Here is a 16,957-nt window from a genome sequence, read left to right on the forward strand (position 1 = left end):
CCACTGCCGACACACTACAAAATGACTTGGACAAATAGAAAAAATCATTACACCGCTTCTGACACTAAGACCTTAGCGGTGCGTCTTGACAAGTTACACAGAGAGAGCCCAAGGCATGCCTACGAACATGACCCATTAAGACCGTTCAGTGATTACTTCCACCATAGACTGGCACCACGCTGATATCCTGCATTTCTACAACTATAATCAGGTCCACTAACAGGAGAATCAAGGCTGTGGCACCTTGTCTCCGCCTGCTCCGAATTAAGACACATGCCTGCAGGCAGTGGAATATACATATATTATCTTACGACCTTACTCTTGCTACAGATACTTACATAGCCACAGAGAGGTAATTAACTATCCGGCACTCCGCACGCCATGGTGACAGTCGATACAGACAAAGAAAATACGAGATTGGTATTGCTAGGGTACGCTTTATTACGGATTAACCACTAGGTTATTATAAAGCAACTCGGTTACTCTTTATAGTATGGCTTGATGAAATGTACATTTTAAGCAAGACCATCCTTTCTACTTGGACAAATTGCTTACATACCTGTGCCAAATGACAGAAAAAGCAATAATAACCTATCCCAAATCAACACATTCCACAAATTTCACAAAATACTATATATATTACTAAGATGCATATAAGATGTGTAAGCGTTATAGCAGTTCTATAAATGCACAATTGCTGTGATCAATCACTTTTTTGATGTCTGCAGTGGAAACCCCAAGCAGCTGCCTGCCTTGCTGCCCCACCGAAACCCAATCCCCCGCTACAGTAAGAGACTCCCGTGTCCTGCGCACAGATCTAACTGCAAAACATCGTCTCCGCAAAGCTGCGGCAGATAAATGCCGTTTCACTCGGCAAACTTCTGTCTGCAGTCTCGCATGCAGCAGGCTTTCATCCAAAATTTCAACTGCTTATATGCATTCAGGGCAATTGTAAAGTTATGAATTAAATTTTATTTAATTAAAAACTTGAAGAACTTCAATTACCTAACTTAGTTTAATTTAAGTCAAATTTTAACACAACTTTCAACGTTACCTTCCGTTAAAGCGGATTTTAATATCCGTCATATAACTGTTTGCAGTTGAATACTATTACTATTAGTAATTACAAGTTAATAAATGCTTTAAATAAAAAAAATGCGCATCATTGGTGATGATTTGTACAAGAGGGTATCATCACTGCCTTGCTGCCACGCATGGTGGTGAAGAAAGATGAGATTTAGATGTTTATTTCTGTATCTGACCTTAGCCAGAACTGCTGCATCATATATCACTGTGCAGTCTATTTACAAATCCACTAAACTATATTCAATTACTTTTGATAGAATTGCCATCCTATTGAACATTCTATCCAACTAATACATTCTGATAAATTCAAGCCTAGATATAGTTTTTTAAATACCTCGTAGAAATGGGTTTATATTTAGAAATATTTCATGAAGGGAGATGTTAATTAATGCATGATCATGGATGTGTTATCGCATTCCTGTTTGTTTTGACTTTTCAGAGCATTTTAACCAAATGTGGCTTTTGCTTTAAATCACTATCCTTGTCCTGCTGTTTTTCAAATTTGTTTTAGGAATATAATACCAGACTCATGTTCTGAGCAATCATTGACATTACAACACTTTCCGTAAAAAATGATGTCCGCGTCCAACAATTCTGACTGCCCATCTTGTGATAGCAACATCCACATCAGAATACTCATACAGTCTCATTACTACAGTGCAGTATACATCTCGCTCCTGATATGCCTATCGTTGAAAATAGTAAACATACAACATCAGCATTTTTTCAGCTGATTTCAGTAGATTAACAGCTTATCAATTTTGACACTAGTCTGTTAAATTTGTATAAAAAGTACAAAAATCAAGGAATATACAAAAAAGAGTGTAAGAGCCAAAAAATTGTGATTGCAAAGTGTATGTACAGCACTGCTGTTATTAATTGTAGCAACCCCATATATTTTGCCCCCATCACATTCTCAAATGTACAAATTTAGACGCAGCAGTCTCCAGACTAAGGGAATCCTATAAGACATCTCTCGCATCCATACCGTGTGAGCTGCGTGCATGGCGTAAATCTAAGATTTAGATGGCAATATATATTGCACCTAATACTAATAGTTTATAGATGTCACGCAATGACATATGTGCATGCATTATTGTGGGCAAATCGCTCCAAAGGCAAAGGTTGATGATCACTTTGGCAGGAGTGTAGGTGTACCACCGAAAAATCGATGTCCACAACAACTGAATCATGAATGTAATATAAAAATGTGCACGTGCAAGTGCCATGTTCGTGTCGATTGAGATGTCAGTGGTATGTGTTGCTGTTACGCTATCACATTCGTGTGTGCAAACTTGAAAAATGTTTAACAATAGCTTACTGCACGCACGATTTAGTATTACTGATGTCACGATGGGTTCTGTCACCATGTCATAAATGTCAGAGCACAAAAACATTACTTACAAATACAAGTTACAGTTGGTAGGTACTCAGTCTTACGATCAAACTTGTAAATGAAATAAATATGCACGCGATTCCCAGATATATTTATATATACATAACAGCATGGGGCAACACGGCAATAAATAAGTAACGGATTGGGCGATTACGAATTGACACATGATACGACACGTTTTCATCTACACTCAGCACTGTACACATTCATAGACCACACCGATGTACATAATTTAATAGAAACCAGCCGGACTTTCAAGTCGCAGAACCTCCTAAAATATTATAACATACCTTCAGATAGTTCCAATTCCAGTTCGCCCTAACCTTTCTCTTACGTCTACAGGCAGAGCTGCAAATCAAACTGTTGTTCTGCCATTGAGGATCGTTTTAATCGCCGATGCCAGCATAAGTTATCAACAGCCATCAATATTCACATCTTCAAACCACACCTCGTCTCGCGAGATTTTTCGAGCAGCCAGTGTAATATAGAGATCGTTATTCAGCAGTATGAGCGATATCTGTGTCAGTTTATAATTGAATAATGTCTTTGCTGTACGAACATTTTTCTATAAACATTTGAAAAAAACATAACTATATAAACTCGTAATATGTCTATTTAATAAATTAATTATTAACGATAAACGCTCATTATTTTGACGTATAAATATCACTTTAGTTATTGCCACAAACTCTGGACACCATCACTGATCGAGCGAGGCGCGCGTTTATGTCTCTTACTTTTAGATTTCTGTTGTTCATTTCTCTGTAATATTCAAGTGGCATTCTGTTATAATATGAAGTTTCCGTCATTTAGTCCGGGCAAATCACCATTTTACAAGGAAACACCGAGGTAGACACTTTACTGTATAAACGCGTAGGCAGACGGGTCTTTGTTGTGTTGGTTGTTGTGTTGTTGGGTTGTGTGTGTTGTGTGTTCGTGTTTGTTGCAGACGGTTTCGGCCAGCGCGCAGTTAATGTAAGCGGGCTATAGTACTAGAGCTAGTCTCGTGTTTGTGCGTAAACCTGGCGCGTTTACAAACTAGGAGTCGTATGTCGTAAATATAGTTTTAGTTTCGCAGTGGCTAGAGGTACGGTAGCCGTCGTTCGTTGAAGCCCCTTTTTGGCGTTAGCGTTAGGGTTAGGGTTAGGGTTCTAGCTCATCTAAACTCTCAAAATCTGAATTTATTTCCCAAGGCGTTATTCGAAGTTTGGCGCCACCGCCGCCATCTTTGTCTCGTTAAGTATGAAAGCGAATGGACTCCGCGTACCGTAGCTCGAGACATTAAGATACGGCTACCGCACGCGTAGCCACTGCCTATTAGTATTACTAACATTATTAGTCATATTATTATTAGTCTATTAGTCTATAGTTATTAGTCTATATTATTATTAGTCTATATATTTATTAGTCGAAATATTAGGTCCGTTTCACCGGATTCACCCGCCATAATTCATTTACATTGCTTAGTTTGCTAGTATGTATAACGGAAATAGTGAGCAAATCATGCTACGTAACATAGTCATTGTAGAGTTTAAGTAGGCCCTAGTCACTTATGCTCGGCGCACACCTCATAACCTCATAAGTGTTAATCTTCAAAAAGTCCTGGGACTGTAACGAAGATGGAGAGAGAAGTGGATCAAGTCGGTAGATCCACACTGCGCGATCGCAGCGGAAAAAGTTGTAAATTTGCTATTTACTAAGGATGAAGCAGTGAATTCCAATACGGAATCACAGAGACAAAGAAGCTAAACTTAAAGGATCCTTAGAAGTTTGTACATGCCGAAAACAGTGATCACGCTCAGATGAGCGGGTGCAGCGAACAGGCTTCATTAAGCCAAGAGGAATGCCAATTTTCATCTCACCATGATGAAAATTGCATTCCTTCTGCTTAAGGCCCGCTCAGGTCGGTCTACGATTTTACTATCGCGCGACTACTTTAGCGCCGATTAGCAGGCGTAGCAACACTCATGTCGACTTAGGACACAGCTGCACATCGCCGATCACATCGTAGCGTTCCTGCATGAAACGTAGACGGGTTCGGCGCCCAGTATTGTACTAGCACAAGCAGTTCTTTAGCACAAACAGAGCAAGCTTGACGCCGGGACCAGTCTACATCAAACGAGTCACGTATGACCAACAAAATGGCGCTTACCAGTAAACATCATGTAACTTCGTAAATCTATTCTCAATTTTCTGACACGTTATAATCATGTGCAGAAATTTTTTTTATGTGATATACCGAAAAACTTAATATATATTTGAGAAAGGGTTTGTGTAATAATCCCTCCTTGTAAACTGCTGACGAGTGGCGTGTAGGCTGCCATTTTATTATCACGTGACTTTTGATAATCATGACTCGACACGCTGCGGTGATTGGCTGCCACTCACGATTTGTCGCGACAGCCGCATAGAAATAGAACATTTCTATTCCCTGCGATCGCAGTCGCGCGACCGTATTTTCGATCGTAAGAGAACTCATGTGCGAGTTTGGTCGCCGATGTTTTATCGGCGATCTGGCGGTTTTGACGTACGATATTCAAATCTTGTCGGCGACTAGGTCGTAAGGCCGACATAAGCGGGCCTTAAAGAAGCCTTAATGACACGTGAGTTATTTACTCAAGTAAAATGACGCATGAGTCAAATTACTCAACAAAAATCCGCCGCACACGTGAGTAAAATGACGCATGCATCAAATTACTGTTATCTAGGTATCCTTACTGTTATCATAGCAGTGTGTAGAATTAAGGTATGTGTGATACATGCTCACTGACGACTAACGCAGATTTGTTGTTCTATTTTGCAGCTTTTATTGTAGTGCATGTGTAGAAGGCATGTGATGTATATTTGATAGGTATTACTACTGTTATCATAGCAGTGTGTAGAAGGTATGCGATGTATATTTGATAGGTATCCTTACTGTTATCATAGCAGTGTGTAGAAGGTATCAGTATGTGTGATACATGCTCACTGACGACTAACGCAGATTTGTTGTTCTATTTTGCAGCTTTTATTGTAGTGCATGTGTAGAAGGCATGTGATGTATATTTGATAGGTATTACTACTGTTATCATAGCAGTGTGTAGAAGGTATGCGATGTATATTTGATAGGTATCCTTACTGTTATCATAGCAGTGTGTAGAAGGTATGTGTGATACATGCTCACTGACGACTAACGCAGATTTGTTGTTCTATTTTGCAGCTTTTATTGTAGTGCATGTGTAGAAGGCATGTGATGTATATTTGATAGGTATTACTACTGTTATCATAGCAGTGTGTAAAGGTATTATTATAGGTAAAATACAAAATGATATTACTGTTTTGTTCTTTATTGTCAAAAATGTCAAAATAATATTGGTCCAGTAAAATTTAGTCCGGTCCAGTAAATTTTGCTGGCTTGGTGGACCGAAGGTCCAGTGTTTAGAAATTTCATTCGTGAAGACTGTAAATAGCAAATTTACAACTTTTCCCGCTGCGATCCGCAGTGTGGATCTACCGACTTGATCCACTTCTCTCTCCATCTTCGTTATAGTCCCCAGGACTTTTGAAGATTAACACTTATGAGGTTATGAGGTGTGCGCCGAGCATAAGTGACTAGGGCCTACTTAAACTCTACACTGACTATGTTACGTAGCATGATTTCCTCACTATTTCCGTTATACATACTAGCAAACTAAGCAATGTAAATGAATTATGCAGGTGAATCCGTGAAACGGACCTAATATTTCGCCTTTGTTATACTACTACTAGTCCCTTAGACTTTGAAGACTAATAATGTTAGTAATACTAATAGGCAGTGGCTACGGGTACGGTAGCCGTATCTTAATCTCTCAAGGCTACGGGTACGGGAGTCCATTCCATTCGCTTTCATACTTAACGAGACAAAGATGGCGGCGGTGGCGCCAAACTTCGAAATAACGCCTTGGGAAATAAATTCACGATTTGAGAGTTTAGATGAGCTAGAACCCTAACCCTAACCCTAACGCCAAAAAGGGGCTTCAACGAACGACGGCTACCGTACCACTAGCCACTGCGAAACTAAAACTAATATTTACGACATACGACTCCTAGGTTTGTAAACGCGCCAGGCTTACGCACAAACACGAAACTAGCTCTAGTACTATAGCCCGCTTACATTAACTGCCGCTGGCCGAAACCGTCTGCCAACAAACACGAACACACAACACAACAGTCAACACAACAACACAACACACACAACACAACAAACACGAAACCGTCTGCCTACGCGGTTATACAGTAAAGTGTCTACCTCGGTGTTTCCTTGTAAACATGGTGATTTGCCCGGACTAAATAACGGAAACTTCATATTATAACAGAATGCCACTTGAATATTACAAGAGAAATGAACAACAGAAATCTAAAAAGTAAGAGACATAAACCCGCGCTGGCTAACTGATCAGTGATGGTGTCCAGAGTTTGTGCAATAACTAAAGTGATATTTATACGTCAAAATAATGAGCGTTTTATCGTTAATAATTAATTATTAAATAGACATATTACGAGTTTATATAGTTATGTTTTTTTCAAATGTTTATAGAAAAATTGTTCGTACAGCAAAGACATTATTCAGTTATAAACTGACACAGATATCCCTCATACTGCTGAATAACGATCTCTATATTACACTGGCTGCTCGAAAAATCTCGCGAGACGAGGTGTGGTTTGAAGATGTGAATATTGATGGCTGTTGATAACTTATGCTGGCATCGGCGATTAAAACGATCCTCAAATGGCAGAACAACAGTTTGATTTTGCAGCTCTGCCTGTAGACGTAAGAGAAAGGTTAGCGGAACTGGAATTGGAACTATCTGAAGGTATGTTATAATATTTAGGAGGTTCTGCGACTTGGAAAGTCCGGCTGGTTTCTATTAAATTATGTACATCGTGTGTGTCTATGAATGTGTACAGTGCTGAGTGTAGATGAAAACGTGTCGTATCATGTGTCATATATCGTAATCGCACAATCCGTTACTTATTTATTGCCGTGTTGCCCCATGCTGTTATGTATATATAAATATATCTGGGAATTCGCGTGCATATTTATTTCATTTACAAGTTTGATCGTAAGACTGAGTACCTACCAACTGTAACTTGAACTGTGTAAGTAATGTTTTTGTGCTCTGACATTTATGACATGGTGACAGAACCCATCGTGACATCAGTAATACGAATCGTGCGTGCAGTAAGCTATTGTTAAACATTTTTCAAGTTTGCACACACGAATGTGATAGCGTAACAGTAACACATACCACTACCATCTCAATCGACAGAACATGGCACTTGCACGTGCAAATTTTTATATTACATTCATGATTCAGGTGTTGTGGACATCGATTTTTCGGTGGTACACCTACACGCCTGCAAAGTGATCATCAACCTTTGCCTTTGGAGCGATTTGCCCACATAATGCATGCACATAATGTCATTGCGTGACATCTTTAAACTATTAGTATTAGGTGCACATATATATTCCCATCTAAATCTTAGATGTACGCCATGCACGCAGCTCACACGGTATGGATGCGAGAGATGTCTTATAGGATTCCCCTAGTCTGGAGACTGCTGCCGTCTAAATTTGTACATTTGAGGATGTGATGGGGGCAAAATATGTGTGGTTACTACAATTAATAACAGCAGTGCTGTGCATACACTTTGCATCACAATTTTTTGGCTCTTACACTCCTTTTTGTTATATTCATTGATTTTTGTCCTTTTTATACAAATTTAACAGACTAGTGTCAAAATTGGATAAGCTGTTAATCTACTGAAATCAGCTGATGCAAAATGCTGATGTTGTATGTTTACTATTTTCAACGATAGGCATATCAGGAACGAGATGTATACTGCACTGTAGTAATGAGACTGCATGAGTATTCTGATGTGGATGTTGCTATCACAAGATGGGCAGTCAGAATTGTTGGAACCGGACATCATTTTTTACCGAAAGTGTTGTAATGTCAATGATCCTGCTCAGAAAATTCATGAGTCTGGTATTACATTTCTAACACAAACTTGAAAACAGCAGGACAAGGATATGATTTAAAGCAAAGCCACATTTGGTTAAAATGCTCTGAAAAGTCAAAACAAACAGGAATCGATAAACACATCCATGATCATGCATTACTTAACATCTCCCTTCATGAAATATTTCTGAATATAAACCCATTTCTCCCGAGGTATTTGAAGAAACTATATCTAGGCTTGAATTTATCAGAAATGTATTAGTTGGATAGAGTGTTCAATAGGATGGCAATTATATCAAATGTAATTGAATATAGTTGAATTTAGTGATTTGTAAATAGGCTGCACAGTGATATATGAAGCAGCAGTTCTGGCTAAGGTCACGATACAGAAATAAACATCTAAATCTCATCTTTCTTCACCATCATGCGTGGCAGCACAGGCAGTGATGATACCCTCTTGTACATACCCGCTTTAACGGAAGGTAACGTTGAAAGTTGTGTTAAAATTTGACTTAAATTAAACTAAGTTAGGTAATTGAAGTTCTTCAAGTTTTTAATTAAATAAAATTTAATTAATAACTTTACAATTGCCCTGAATGCATATAAGCAGTTGAAATTTTGGATGAAAGCCTGCTGCATGCGAGACTGCAGACAGAAGTTTGCCGAGTGAAATGGCATTTAATCTGCCGCAGCTTTGCGGGACGATGTTTTGCAGTTAGCATCTTGTGCACAGGACACGGGAGTCTCTTACTGTACGGGGGATTGGGTTTCGGTGGGGCAGCAAGGCAGGCAGCTGCTTGGGGTTTCCACTGCAGACATCAAAAAAGTGATTGATCACAGCAATTGTGCATTTATAGAACTGCTATATAACGCTTACACATCTTATGCATCTTAGTAATATATATAGTATCTTGTGAAATTTGTGGAATGTGTTGATTTGGGATAGGTTATTATTGCTTTTTCTGTCATTTGGCACAGGTATGTAAGCAATTTGTCCAAGTAGGAAGGATGGTCTTGTTTAAAATGTACATTTCATACAAGCCATACTATAAAAAGAGTAACCGAGTTGCTTATAAATAACCTAGTGGTTAATCCAGTAATAACAGCGTACCCTAGCAATAACAATCTCGTATTTTCTTTGTCTGTATCGACTGTCACCATGGGCGTGCGGAGTGCCGGATAGTTAATTACCTCTCTGTGGCTATGTATACGTAACTGTAGCAAGAGTAAGGTCGTAAGATATAATATATGTATATTCCACTGCCTGCAGGCATGTGTCTTAATTCGGAGCAGGCGTGAGACAAAGGTGCCACAGCCTTGATTCTCCCGTTAGTGGATCTGATTATAGTTGTAGAAATGCAGGATATCAGCGTGGTGCCAGTCTATGGTGGAAGTAATCCACTGAACGGTCTTAATGGGTCATGTTCGTAAAGGCATGCCTTGGGCTCTCTCTGTGTAACTTGTCAAGACCACCGCTAAGGTCTTAGTGTCAAGAGCGGTGTAATGGTTTTTCTATTTGTCCAAGTCATTTTGTAGTGTGTCGGCAGTGCCACTGTTTCGTGCAATTGTACAGTGGGAACTGCATGCTCTGATAGGAAATTGGGCAGCGTGTGCATGAAAAATTGTGTAACACGCAGTGCTAGAAACTTTTTTTTGCTTACAGAAGTAGAGGTGTTGTTGGCCTCTTTATAAGTAAGGCTTCTTTCTCACTCTAACAATAAATAGTATACAGTATCAATTGTTTGTCGATCATCATCATTGCCACAATGCCGTGCTGTGTAATGGGAAAATAGACAAATTCTTGGAGCAAAGTAAAGTAAAAGAAAAATATCGCTCGTACAGTGCGGGAAAGCAAATGGCTCCAACTGGTGTACTTGAGGGAATGTTTCTTAGCAGAACGGCATGTAGGTTGTCGTGAGATCGTGTTTGAGGGCAGGTAGAGGAGAGGCACAGTACGCGATGATGACTCATGCACATGTATGGCAAGCTTTTAGGCTCTCATGTGGAACATCCTGGTTGCAGTGAATGTACTTGCAAATGAACCTAGCTCTCGTTGTATGCGCCGACGTGGTTTTGCAGTGAATATCCTGCTATGTAGTTCCGTGCTCTGTGCCTTTGTGTACGGAGGTGCGCTACCCTTACGCATTGTAAACGCGTTGTATGTAAGCGTGTAAGGGCATGAATTCTGCATCATGGTTATATCACACATGTACGGTAATATACCCCCACGTTACTTTTAACTCGGGTTGCACTAATTCGCTCATACGCTATTTGCGAATTATGACCACTTTACTCATGATACCGATGTTTGCAAATTCGCAAATTGTTTTTTATTCTCTTAAAGGAATGAACGGGGTTTCTTCCTAAACTCTCTCTTTCCTGTGTTACATAATTAAATAAGCTATGTATAATGTATATATATATAAATATATGTATATATTATATATAATATAGATAGATATATACACACACATACACACACATATACACACACACACGGACATGGATGCACGTGCGCAGTCACATAATAGAGTATAGTAAGTACAGGCGAGAGAGAGAGAGAGAGAGCGAGAGCGAGAGAGGGAGAGAGCGAGAGAGCGAGAGCGAGAGAGAGAGAGAGAGAGAGCGGTACAGAGAAATAGCATGTGGAGAAGAGTAGTGAGAAGGTAGAATAGGCAGTACAAAGTGAGGCTCTGTATCTAGAGAGAGAGAGATAAAGAGACAGAGAGAGGGAAAGAGAGAAAGAGAGAGAGAGGGGAGAGAGAGAGGGGGAGAGAGAGAGAGCAGAGAGAGAGAGAGAGAGAGAGAGAGAGAGAGAAAGAGAGAGAGAGTCGAGAGAGAGGGGAGATAGCGAGAGAAAAAAGAGAAGATGAGAAAGATATAATTATATAGAGAGAGGGCAGATGGCTGTGATGGTGTTGTGTAAATGAGATCCTACTCGGCTAATTACCAGGTCTCGCTCTCGAAAAGAAACTGATTAAAAATGCTGCACGCTAATATTAAATTTCGGGCCACCTAACGCTATTAATAACTGTCGCCGAGTTTCCTGATTGAATTTGAATTGTTCATTAGCGTGTGTGTCTTGGCGGCAACTCATTGAAGTCTCTTGGGACATTCTGTTGACTGCTCTGGTGCCCTCGGCGGCGGCGGCGGTGGTGGTAGGGATGGTGGTGGCGGCAGCGGTTGTGGTGCGTGGTGGTGGTGATGGTGGTGTTGGTGGTAGTGGTGGTGGGGCAGCGGTTGTGGTAGTGGATGTGTGGGCGGGGTGGTGGTAAGGGATGGTGGTGGGGTGGTGGTGTGGTAGGGATGGTGGTGGTGGTGGTGGTGGCGGCGGCAGCGGTTGTGGTGGTCGGGTGATGGTGGGGTGGTGGTGCGGCGGGCAGCGGTTGTGGTGGTGGTGGTGGTGGCGGCGGCAGCGTTGTGGAATGGTGTGGTTAAGTGGTGGTCGTGGTGGTAAGTGGTGGTGGCGGCGGCGTTGTGGTGGTGGTGATGCTGCCCGCTGCTGCTGCTGCTACTGATGATGATGATGCTAGTGGCGTCGGTGTTGGTGGTGATGCTGTCGCTGCTGCTGCTCGCGCTACTGATGGATGTGATGCTTGTGGGTGTGTTGGTGCTGCTGCTGCTGCGCTTGCTGATCGTTGTAGTGGTGCGGTGGTGTGGCACGGCAAATGGATGGTAGTGGCGGTAGTAGTATATATAAGGTAGTCGTAGTAGTGATTGGGTAAGTGGTAGTGGGTAGTGGAGATGTTAATAGCAGTAGGGGTAGTAGTCATGGGCTATTGTTCACGAACAATTAGCCCCCTCTAGGATTTGTCTCAAAACGGCACTTCACGTGCCCCCTAAATTTTTTTTTAGCAATAATCATCCTTATTATATAGTTGCCGATTAGTCAAATTGGGGTTGTACCACCTAGCTCTGCAGGGCGGGCACACACGCATGAGCACACACGGGGGTCACACAGCAGTTTACCTTTCCTTAGATATAAGATGTGTATCCGCAGATAATTTATTAGATATGGGAATTGACAGAGAGAATATGAGTCAGATGTGTCACAACACAAAATTCACGTTGCATATAATATCAGGAGTTAATGAGACAAATTTGTCTCATAACCCTGGTATATTATATATATATATTGAAAGTCGAATTTTTTTTTTTTTTTGACGGAATCATTCGTACGAATGCACTCCGAGACTGCCTATGATAAAACCGAGGGCAAGTTTTGGCAACGTAGCATCAAATCAATAAGAGTAATAAACAAAAAAAATATCGAGATTATGTACTCTCTGTTATGTAGCTCTTGAATCATATCAAAGTACCATGGTGTGGATATAAATAGATAAATGTTCTATTAATGGACTCTTGATCCATATAAGGATTAGATAATAGGGAATATTATCTTGTAGGGGTTCCGCTATTATCTACTCGCTTGATCAATATATATCCTGTATGCATGTTGCACACCGTTGCTTGCAAATTCGCACATGGAGACCGAGTGAGTCAGGGGGGGCCCATGGTTTGTTGGAGGCCGCTGTGCATAAAACACGTGTGTTTTTTGATCGGCTGCAATGCGAATTATTGAGTTGTTGGCTGCAGCCGGTTGCAGGGCAAATTTCGCCGTGTGCTAGGCGCGATAATTTTTCAGTGATAAGTGAGCGACGAAAAATTGCAGGTGCGCCGTTTCGAAGGTCGCAGTGGTGTATCGTTTGCGTGCGGTGCGTGCGTGCGGCTGTGACGGCGTCTGTCTGTGTGTGTGTGGTGGGCGTGTGTGTGTGTGTGTGCGCGCGTGCGTCCCCGTTTCTGTGGCGTGCGTGCTGGCGTTCCGTTTCTGTGCGTGCGTGTGTGGCGTGCGTGCGTGCGTGTGTGCGTGCGTGCGTGGTGTGCGTACGTGCGTGTGTGTGTTGTATTTTACATGTGAGTGCTTTAGTTGGGTGTTGTTGTGGGATGGTGGAGAGGGTCAGTTATATACGTGTGTGCGCGCGCACCGTGCGCGCGTGCGTTGTGCGTGCGTGCGCACGTGTGTTTATGCTTTGCGTGCGTGCATGCCTGCCTATTACGCAACTGTCACTGTCAAAGCTCTGTATTAGCAGATACCTCTATAGATACGGACACTGCCTCTCTAAAGACACTTTATAGCATTCTCTCAAGTAGATGTTGTACAGGCGAGTAACCCGTCTATAGATGACACATCGGTCCCATATCGCCGCGGGATACCTTTTGGCCGCTTCCGCCTTGAGTGATCCTTATGTGCTGATGCGACACTGTATTCGCTCGTGCTGTAAGTTATATAGTTATATTAGTGCGTGGATATGGATCGGCCTTCCCTATTCAGGGATCATAATAAACGAGACTATATTGCAGATCGATGTTCGATTGTGTTTGTGCTAGCCTCATTCACTGCGCGTCGTGCAGAGTGAATATGCTGGCTACTGTGCTACTGTTGCCTTTGTCTCTCTCTGCTCCTCCTCTCTCTCTCTCTCTCTCGCTCTCTCCATCCTCTCGTCTCTCTCTCTGCTCTCTCTCTCTCCTCAGTCCTCTCCCAGCCTCCTCCTCTCTCTCCCTCTCTCTCTCTCGTCTCTCTCCTCCCTCCCTCCCTCCCTCGCCTCCCTCCCCCCTCCCCTCCCTCTCCTTCTTCCTCCTCTCCCCCTTTACTCTATGCTCTAATCTATCCCTTCTCTCTCTCGTCCTCCTCCCTCTCTCTCTCTCTCGGGTCTCTCTCTCTCTCTCTCTCTCTCTCCTCTCTGCTTCTATGGCTCTCCTCTTTTGCTCGCGTGAAGCCCAACTGGCTATATAAATAACCTACGCAGGGCCGTACAGTGCGTGGTGGCCCCATTACGAACGTGTCCCGCTATAACTGCGCATGTGTTATTAGTTAGTATCGGGAGATTTTACAAACAAAATTTTCGTTTTTCAATTCACTCCCATTAGTTAGGGCATATCGGAAAGTGAATTAGATTTTAGAGCGAGTTGAAAACGTCCATGCTTTTATTGCGCCTGCTGTGGGTGTGTACATGTGTGATGGGGTGACGTGTTCTGTTGAATTATGGTCAATCGTAGGGGTATCATTCAGGGAGTAAGATAATATGGAATCCTATATTATCTTACTCCTGTATTCCATGGTAGCATGCGACAGGTGTCGTGAGACTGGAGTCAGTGAGAAGGAGGAGAGAAAGCGAGAGGAGAAAGAAAGAGAGAGAGAGAGAGAGAGAGAGAGAGCCGCTGGCGCGTGAAAGAGAGAGAGAGAGAGAGAGCAGAGAGCAGAGAGAAGAGAGAGAGAGAGAGAGAGAGAGAGAGAGAGAGATGACATGGACGAGCGGCGCGAAACGAGATGAAGAGAGAGAGAGAGAGAAGAGAGAGAGAGAGAGAGAGAGAGGAGAGAGAGAGAGAGAGAGAGAGAGAGAGAGAGAGAGAGAGAGAGAGAAAGTAAAAGAGCTAGAGCAGGGGGCAGGAGGGAAGGGTAAGTGGGCGAGCGAAGATCACAGAGAGGAGGGAGGGGTATTCCTTCGGTATCCTTTCGCTTTCTACCAGACGCTAAAAGTGCGAGACCGTTTATAGCCAGCCAGTAGCGATGACTGTACCATTCCTGGAAATAGATTAAATACGCGTGAAATGTTGTTTCCCTCTCTCTGCGTGTCATCGCTGCCTTTGTTGACTACAGAGTACAGTGCGTACGGCTAGTGATAGAATAGTGTGTGTGTGTGTGCGTGAATAGCGGACACACAGAGGCGTGGTGGGAGTAACATGTACTTGCGTACTGGCTGTGTCATATTTCTCACATTGATCTGAGTGGTCGTGTCCGCAAACGCACGTGCGTGCACCTACACGTTTATTTTGGATGCGTATCTGTCGTGAACATGTCGGCACATCGTATATAGTCATTATAGTGTATACAATGTATACCTTAGAACAATGTATCAAGAGCGTATTAAGAAGGTATTATTAGAAGGTTATTAGATTTTTAGATTAAATTTAGTTTATTAGGCTATTTTTAGGCTATTATTAGGCTATTTAGGCTTTTAGGCTATAGGCTATTAGGCTTATTTAGGCTATGTTTAGGCTATTATTATGTTTTTAGATTATTAGGCTATATTATTAGAAGGTATTATTAGCTTTTGATATAATGAATGTATATTCAATGTATCAAAAGCATGTAAACTGCACACATATGCATAGGTTATGTGCATGTGCATGTGCATGTGCATGCGTAGGTTCAATGTGTAGATATGTTCATGAATGTGTGGTTTATATATGCATATATATTCATGCATGTGTTGGTTTAATGTGTGTGGCTAGGTTAATGATTTTGGGTCACACAGAGTGTGGGGGAATACTGCCACTGACTCATCAAAATGTATAGATAGACTGTAATACTGTATACATGCCTATCTAGACTATACATCCCTCCCTATATACTAAGTCTATGTTGATTCTATGCCGAAAACGCACCGAATTTGCATTTATTTTCATTTCCACTTTTAGCGGCTCCGCTCTTGTGTTTTTTTATCTAGCTAAAACACTCAGTTGGTGTTTTTCTTGAAGATTTTCCTGCAGATTTCGAAATGGTCTTTGTCTGCGCGAAAGTGCTAGCTAGACTTCACCAGAGCACGCAGTAAGAGCGACTCGCAGACGAAAAGAAACCGAAGAGGGAGTGGTGGAGAGGCGAAGAGTTTTTGCTGTGCCTTTCGCAAAGTTTTGCTCGACTTGCTACGTGTAAGTGTGGCGTGTGCGGATAGATCGGAGCGTACGTAGTAGCGAGTGTAGAGAGAGCTTTGTGTGTCTTTTTCCGCGTTGAAATCGCGGGTGAAGTTGTCGTTGTGATGCTGGTTTTCTCTCTCATTAATCACGCACTGTTCTGCAGACTTGGCAGCGCACCCACGCATCTGCTAGATCTTCCCCAAGCGTGTACTACACCTTCCCCCTAGCATCTGCTAGATCTTCCCAAAGCGTGTACTACATCTTCCCCTAGCATCCGCTTGATCTTCCCCACGCAGCTGCTAGATTTCCCCCCAATGTGCACTAGATCTTTACCCATGCAGTGTCTGCTATAGGTCTTACCCAGCGTGTGCTAGGATCTTTCCCCAGCATGTGATAGATCCTCCCCCATCATCTGTTAGATCTCTCCCTAGTATTCGCTAGATCTTTCCCACGCATCTGCTAGATCTTCCCCAAGCGTGTACTAGATCTTTACCCAGTGTCTGCTAGGTCTTACCCAGCGTGTGCTAGGATCTTTCTCCAGCATCTGCTGGATCATAGATCATCTCCATCAACTGTTAGATCTCTCCCTAGTATTCGCTAGATCTTCCCTGCACAGCGTGTGCTAGATTTTTCCCCAGCGTGCGGATGTGTGACCGAGTTGTCGGTTTTCAAGGTCGTCGTGAGTTGTTGAGAGCTCTGGGCGGAGGAAAGGGATGAGCGTTCTTCAGTGCAGTACGTGTGTGTGTGTGTGTGTGTGTGTGTGTGTGTGTGTGTGTGTGTGTGTGTGTGCGTGCGTGCG

The 16,957-nt window shown here is 42.3% G+C and overlaps 2 protein-coding genes across 2 annotated transcripts in view; one reads left to right on the plus strand and one right to left on the minus strand.

Moving 5' to 3' along the window:
- The window catches only part of LOC106810195 (protein CNPPD1-like), a 33,085-nt gene extending 26,169 nt beyond the window's left edge, over window positions 1-6,916 (minus strand). Inside the window, exon 1 of the mRNA XM_014813475.1 lies at window positions 6,750-6,916. Within this exon, the coding sequence (XP_014668961.1) occupies window positions 6,750-6,806 (57 nt within the window). The 5' untranslated portion in view covers window positions 6,807-6,916. The remainder of the gene's footprint in view (window positions 1-6,749) is intronic.
- Window positions 6,917-7,229: 313 nt separating this feature from the next.
- LOC106810191 (disco-interacting protein 2 homolog B-A-like) overlaps window positions 7,230-16,957 on the plus strand; it is an 87,405-nt gene continuing 77,677 nt past the window's right edge. The window contains exon 1 of the mRNA XM_014813472.1: window positions 7,230-7,314. Coding sequence (XP_014668958.1) covers window positions 7,230-7,314 — 85 coding nt within the window. The remainder of the gene's footprint in view (window positions 7,315-16,957) is intronic.

This window comes from Priapulus caudatus, unplaced genomic scaffold, assembly GCF_000485595.1.
Source record: "Priapulus caudatus unplaced genomic scaffold, Priapulus_caudatus-5.0.1 Scaffold418, whole genome shotgun sequence".
In the NCBI taxonomy this organism is placed as follows: Eukaryota; Metazoa; Priapulida; class Priapulimorpha; order Priapulimorphida; family Priapulidae; genus Priapulus; species Priapulus caudatus.